The sequence below is a fragment of the Telmatherina bonti genome (genome assembly GCF_933228915.1).
Source record: "Telmatherina bonti genome assembly, chromosome: 13".
Lineage (NCBI taxonomy): Eukaryota > Metazoa > Chordata > Actinopteri > Atheriniformes > Telmatherinidae > Telmatherina > Telmatherina bonti.
In genome coordinates, this window is record NC_136611.1 from 19,034,215 (window position 1) to 19,041,579 (window position 7,365).

Genomic DNA, 7,365 nt, shown 5'->3' on the forward strand with positions numbered 1-7,365 from the left:
AACTTCTACAGAACATTTTATGTTTAACATAAACATGGCTTCGCTCTTCCTAAACGGTCAAAACCAGTTCCAACTGGGACATCATTCAACTTCTAATAGGGAGTTAAATATGTTAAAATGCCAAAGCCATGGCACTTTATATTTTAAATGGTATACTAATTGTTCCTTTGTGAAAATTAATTTTATTAAAAAGTATGACAAGTTTAGTTTTTTTTTTTTCTTTTAAACACAGAATTGTTTAATTCATGAACATTTCAAACATCTGGAAATTTCTGTCAAGCTATCCTCTGTTCATGTCAATTCAGAAGACGATACTTATTACAACTCACATTTTGGTTTTCCCCAATCAGAAGGAATAAAAATAAAGGATTCTGATAATGCTACATTGACCTCAGATGCCTTTAAGTCACATGGATGTAAACAGTGTCCACTTGAACCACATCAAATTCAGATTATGTTCAGACCATCACGCAAACATATATTTGAATAAAAAAGGAAACAAAACAAAGCTACCACATTATTGAAAATATCTACTTTTCTCAGCTTCAACCAGTCAACATGTTTCTTTACCTAAAGATGTACAGTTTAATAACACTGACCAGCTCAGTGCATAGCTATATACATTATAATGTTACAATATACGAGACTTTTGTCTAAAAATAAATTACAGATTCAGAGCAACATCCATGCAAGCTTGAGGGCTAGCGATGAATTGGTAGTCTTGTATAATCTGATGAGTTGTGATGAAAGCTGAAAGTTTGGCACTACACAGAATCCATTCCACGAGAGAATGAAGAGGAAAAGCCAAGGCCCATTCCCCTCTGAGTGTGTGTCTGAGAGCGAGCCATCTCATACTGAACATCAAGATTCCTGAACACCTCCTCCTGCTTCTGAAGAGTCTTCAGGCCTTCATCATTAAGCGGCTTGGAAACTTCTGCCTCATCATCACCCTGGTGGGTAACAAATAAAAATTATAACTGATAAGTTATAGTTTGTAAAACTCAAAATTGTTCCAAAGGTAAGCAAAACAACATACCTTAATACCCATTAGTTTGCGGAATTTAACATTTTGGTCCTTGTTTCCAAAGTTTAGTTTCTCCCACAACTCAGCTGTTTGGGACTTATCCTTAAACAGTAAAAACAGCCATTCAATTATAAATATTTTCAAATGATACATCACATTTTTTCTTGTTTAAAACATTACAAGACACCAGGGATACACCATTCTGATAGGGATACACACTTCTGATAGCAATATCTGATGTGCAGTATTGGCTGATAACAATCCAAAACTGACTGAGATGCAAAATGGATCCTGCAAGTCATCCTTTAAATGGAAGGCTGGAAAGCTGGCTGGATGAAGTAGTTTTTGGTGGATTCTGTTCAACACCGTGACAAACACCTACATGCTTAATGTAAAGTTTTTTTTAACCAAGATAATGCCAAATTAGGTTTATTAATATGGCATGTGTAATAATTTTGTTAAACAGAATTAAATAAGTTAGATAAAGAAGAAAAATGTAATCAAAGAATTAAGCATTGTCAACGTTTTCAAGTTGGACTCTGACCAATTTGTTGGTAAATTCTATGGATGGTTGTCTTGAGCTCGGAGAGTAGGCCTAATCTGTGGTTAGCTAGGAGAGTTATATCGAGTTTACCAACATGGGCGTTGGTGTCAGACTTTTCACTTGGTTTATTGGTTTCAGAGACATTGTGAGCATTTAACCCAAGTAATAAAATTATCCCAAAAAAAAAAAAAAAAATTATTATTTTAGAAAGGCACTTGTAGTGGGTACATAAGTCTGGTCCACCTGTATTCCATGTTTGCAAGTCAGTATAACTTTGTGTTAATGTGTTCAGCAAAAATAACCAGTTCAATCCACAGATTATTACATTGCATGATGTTTTACAGCACTATTTTTTTCATGTTGGTATTGGTTCTGTTGTACTGGCTGAATACAGATACTGATTTCAATAAAGGTGCATCCCTTTAAGATGCACGGACTAAAATAAATAAATCTTACCCCATCTTTCTTTCCCTGCCATAGCTTTTTCCTCTTCTTCTCCTGCTCTGCAAACTTCATTGGGTTTACAGCAGATGGGTTATAATAGCTGGGCACAGCAATACCAGTCTCTGCCAGGGTCTTGGCTTGAAGGGCTGCCATCTGAGCTGCCATGGCAATCTGAGGTGTAACCTGTGTCCCGGACGCCAGGAGGGCTGCCACATTAAGAGCGGGGTTTGAAGCTGCCGCTGCTGCAGCAGCAGCTGCAATAGGGGCAGTCACGGCTATCAAAATAAAGACAAATATAGGTAAATTAATTCTAAGCTTCAATGAGTTTTTTTTATTTTTATTTTTATAAAGCATAGACAGAAATGGCATCTCACCTGCAGCAATCTCCTGTTGTTGCTGCTGTTGCTTCTCATGCATTTCTTTCTCCTTTTGCTCCTGCAATTTCTTGGCTCTTTCCAGTCTGAAAAGTACCCCAAAAAATAACACCAACAAGAAAAGAGTGGGAAAATTTGCTATGCTGGTTTAAGAAAATTTTCACAATAATAATAAAAAAAAGTAAATGAATAAACACATCCATGAAACAGAAGACTACAATGCTTGTTGCTGCTGCTTTACCTTCTAGCTAGGGCCTCTTGTGCATCCATAGCCGTGTTTCGGCCACGAAAGATGGGTGGACTGACAGACCTGCTTCGACTCTTTCTGTTAACTTTCTCACTTCTCTTCTTTCGCTCCCTGGAGAGAAAACCCAAGTAATCCAACGAATACCCCATTAATGACATAGAAAAATACAGATATACATAGAAGAAATGCTCTCATTTAAATTAAGCTCACCTGCTTTTGCTGCGACTTTTGCTATGATGACGGTGTTTTGTCCTTGACCCCGAGCGAGACCTGGCCTTCTTCTTCTTGTCACGACTGCGTGATCGCGACCGCCGCTTGTCTTTGCTTCTACTATGGTGCCGCCTATAAGGAGAAAATCCATCAACACAAATCCAGGAAGTAACAAACACCAATAAAACACTAATGTAAAATATTTAAAATAGATGATCAGTTCCTTGAAACACTATTTGTAGCACTTCAAGTTAATCTATGAAAAATCTAATAAAAAGAAAAAAAATTGTATATGAGCAAAAAATATAAAAGATGTTATGACAAAGATGATGACAATTTATTCACATTTTTTTTCTTTGTATCAACTGTAAAAATAGAGCCAAAAGTATTTATAGTCAAAAAGTATTATCAAAGCCAACTGAGTAATACTGTAATTATTAAAGAAACATTGGATGGATCTTGGAAGCAAATTACTTTTGAGTTAACACAGATACACAGCCTTCTGAACTAATCTAATAACATTGTTTTGATAAATCTAACCTCTCTCTTGAGTGCGATCTGGATAAACTCCGACCCCTTGACAACTTCCTTTCTTTGCGCCTGGCCCGTTCCTCTCCATTCTCTGCAGAAAGTCTCTCTTGCACATGCTGCTCATCTGTTTTTCTGTGCGATTTTGATGGCTTCTCAGAGTCCCTCTTTCGTGCCTGTTTTAAGAAGAAGTTGTCTCTTTCAGGAAAATAGTGCAACAAAAAGAGTTAGTACCATGGCTTACAACAGAAATGATGTAATATTTTTGACAAGCTGAAAAATCCTTGTCATTTCAAACCCATCTTTACAACAATGACAGAAGATCATTCTCAGAGCATGACTGCAAATGTGGGCATTTCTGAGTATGCACTGTTTCGGCACCACACCAAAAAGTAACAGAAATAAAGACAGCATATTTGGAGTCTCCTTTTATATTTATAACTATTCATGCAAATGTTTAGTTCTCATTGCTTAGGTAGATGCTATATCCAATTCATCAATCTGGCAACAACAATGCAGACTGAACACTGAGAATTTGCACCCACTCAAATGTTGTAACAGGGATGGGCATCCAATGTCAATTGTTTTAAAGCCTGAATTATTCAAAAGATTCAATGAATGCCCATCCCAGGCTGCAAGAGATAAAAACATTAATACCATTTTGTTTCGCTAATAATGTGAGACAAATAGGAGTTTGAATGGCAAATAGTTACCTGTCCCAGTAGTAGGCATATTATTTTGCTATGTCAGCAGGGTCTTCTGTTCAGTCTCTTCGTGCATTAGCACGCTGAGTATGATTTATTGTAGAAATGTTATCATGTGATCTACACACAAGATTTAACAAAAAAAAAAAAAAAGAAAAAAAAGAAAAAAGAAATAGCTACTCTGCACCATTTCATATGGTTAAAAATAAAATGACATATCCAAGGACACAAACTTCCTTTGAGATATATGAACAAAAGATGGCAAAAAGTACCATGTCCATGTGCGTACATGGCCATCTTTTTTATTTTATATGAGTTCCTACCCTAAGACAACTATGAATACATTTCACCTAAATTATATACTCACCTCGGTCTAAAAACAACAACTAAAATAAGTTTATTTTAAAAAATCTAATCAAACCTAATAATAGAAATCAATGTATCAATTACCTCTTTGCTCCTGCTGCGACTTCGTCTGTATTTTCTGTCACCTGAAAAACAAAGTTGCCAACACAGCGTTTGAACAAATTAGCAGCAAATGCGACAGGAAACTAATGGATTAAGAACACTACAAGTGTCCAGAATATTTTTGTTTTTACATTTATAAACAGAGAAAGTCACAGCACAGACTTCAGAGGAGCCAGTGTAATGCTTTTTTTGGTAATAATTGTGGCCATTATTTTTTTTAATTTAGAAGTCCTAATGGCAAAACTATCCCCATTTATTTTCTTATTGTAAAGAATTCTTTAAAGATCCCTGGATCCAGGCAGTGATCCAGATCACCCTCAAAACCTACTTACTTGTTCCTTATTCATCCACATTTCTCATAACTCTCTCTTTTTTTCTCCTTTATTCTTTTGTTTGGGTTTTGTTTGTGGTAAGCGACCAGCTGACAGGTGTATTAAAGTCAAACAATGAACCAGAACTTGAGGGAATAAACAACTCTGTCATTGGCCCAACTGAAAATGTGCCCTGCCTATCACTGAGATTGATGTAGATTTAAAAACTTTCTAGTCCAAATCACTCAAAATGAAAATGCAGATTTTGTAAACCAACAGTCAATTATCTTTATTTTTTAACCTTAATAGATTTAAGAGTTATTAAATCACAGATAATTTTCCATTAATTTTTTGCCATCATAAGTGGATGGAAAAGAAGTCACCTGATGGGACAGGTGGCTTGGGAGCATGCTGTTTTAAAAAAAAATTATGTGCTGGCTCAGGCTTAATCACAGAGATCAAAATCATTTTAACTGATATCTAATTTGAACAGTTTTATCATCCAGTCGTAACTATAATCATCTCTGATAATGTGAGATGTTACTTTATGTATATCCGAGAAACCCAAACAAGCTCACAAATATTATAAAAATCTATATTTGCTGCTCAACAAGTGCAAGCAACATTTAACTGACAGCAACCACCTTACTGCAAAATACTTTTAGTATTTTCAGTATTTTCTTTTGTGAACTCACACTGAAAAACTTACGTTTACGTTCTCTGGAGCGTGACCTTGATCGTGAATGGTGGTGTTTTGAGCCTCTGGGAGATTTAGATGACTCCATATCGTGTTTTTTTCTGTGAAGAACTGGAGAGCTTGATCTGGTCAAATCGACAGATTCGTTGTCACTTCCCTAACGTAGATGAAGACATAAATTCAAGTCAGCAAATCAGTGTGGTCCAGTGAATTTAGGTAAAATTATCCCATCAGCAGACACATGAGATAATGTGGAACATTTTCTCAAGATTACATTTTTGTCTACTGCAGGGGTGTCCAGCTACGGTCCTCAAGGGCCACGATCATGCAGGATTTCAATGTCAATTCAACTTGATAGGCTGTTGGATCTATTTAATATGAGTCAGGAGTGTTGGAGCAGGGATACACCGAAAACCTGCAGGACAATGCCCTTGAGGACCAATTTTGGACATCCCTGGTCTACTGAAACATGAAATATAACTGAATTTCACAGTGAAATTTGTGTGTCATTATATGAGCTGTTTTCAAATTGACATTTTATCATCATATAAAGATGAAATGCACCAGGTCAAAACTAAACAACAGTTAAGAGCAACAAGATGCATCAGTTCCAATTAATAGCCCTCAACTGGCGAGGACCAAAAAACCAAGCCGATCATGTGTTACTTCAAGACAAAAAACACCAGGAGATGATTTCAATAAGTCTCATGCACCCTCTATGCCAACTCCAGACCTCTTGGACCTGTTCTGGAGGTTTCCATGCTGTAATACACCTGACTCAATTAAGTAGGTTAACAAGACACTTTATCATAATTTGACAAGCAGGTCTTGAAGAGCCAGTCCAGAATCAGAACAGTACTTCATGAACTAAAATTTGTGTATAATTGGGTTACTTGTTTTTTGTTTTCCCCTCATCCCGTGCAGGACAAATGTTTTCTGGCACGTGTTAGGCCAACAATGTAATAAATAAAACTAAAATAAAATAAAGTAAAATAAAATAAATGAACTTTTCATTTAAATCAGGTGTGTTGCAGCAGAAAAATATACAAAACATGTATGGAATTGACCCATGAGCTCACTATTTCGTGATCCCTTTTCTACGCCTGTCAATCCCACTCTGACACCACCAAACCCCAACAGTTGATAACAAAATAAAACCATCGCACAGAGGTTAGAGTCGATATCAGATGTTAAATACATATATAAAACAAAGGTTGTTAATTAGACATGCAAGACATTTTTCCAAGCGGAAACCGGAAAGATCTCATACTCAACTTTCCAACTCGTTACAAAGCGTTTTAAAATGGGTTTGTCTTACACAATAAAGCTCTCAATTTTGCACACTTGTTACCTGCTAGTTCATGCTAAAGCTAATTTGTATTTTCTACTTTTGAGTAAATGTTCTAACCCCCAGCTTTACATATTTTTACTAATTAAGTTTCCACTAGCTTGACTTCCAATGCAGGTCAATAACCATTCACATTAATCTCCACATATATTTTAACAATGGCTAGCTTGCTAAGCTAACTAACGCAGACCGCCATCTTTAAGAAAACGTTTTCAGCACATAAGTAAAATTAGACGAATGTTACAAAGACTTCTTTACTCATACAAGCTATTTTTTTTTTTAAAATAAATGGTACTAACCGACATAATCCAGAAACACGGCTATTTGCGTAAGAAGTAATTTAGATTTTGTTGTCTACGCGAACGGAGTGGTTGCATCAGGCCTTCTTCTTGCACAGCTAAACTAGTGTGGGTTGCCAGATGTTGGTAGTAAAATCCGGAATTTGTGGCAATGAGTTACTGAATCC

The 7,365-nt window shown here is 36.2% G+C and overlaps 1 protein-coding gene across 2 annotated transcripts; it reads right to left on the reverse strand.

Annotated features, from left to right (window-relative positions):
• Positions 1-251: 251 nt before the first annotated feature.
• Positions 252-7,312, reverse strand: rsrc2 (arginine/serine-rich coiled-coil 2). 2 transcript variants are annotated; one of them, XM_079251774.1, is made up of 10 exons: positions 7,199-7,312; positions 5,564-5,708; positions 4,526-4,566; positions 3,384-3,547; positions 2,844-2,975; positions 2,628-2,744; positions 2,387-2,472; positions 2,025-2,287; positions 1,037-1,126; positions 253-950 (listed from the first exon to the last, which is right to left on the reverse strand). In XM_079251774.1, exons 1-10 carry the CDS (start codon positions 7,202-7,204, stop codon positions 765-767), a joined length of 1,230 nt encoding a protein of 409 aa, XP_079107900.1. In that variant the 5' UTR covers positions 7,205-7,312; the 3' UTR covers positions 253-764. The 2 variants fall into 2 exon arrangements, with proteins under 2 accessions (XP_079107899.1, XP_079107900.1); XM_079251773.1 differs by having other exon boundaries at positions 252-950; positions 2,025-2,472.
• Between the last annotated feature and the right edge of the window lie 53 nt (positions 7,313-7,365).

Excerpts from the sequence above, each read along its gene's own strand:
- rsrc2 (XM_079251773.1), bottom strand. Across the intron at positions 2,745-2,843 it reads AAAAGTCGCAGCAAAAGCAG|GGAGCGAAAGAAGAGAAGTG; the intron begins GTGAGCTTAATT and ends TTTTCTCTCCAG. Across the intron at positions 1,127-2,024 it reads GGCAGGGAAAGAAAGATGGG|GATAAGTCCCAAACAGCTGA; the intron begins GTAAGATTTATT and ends TTACTGTTTAAG.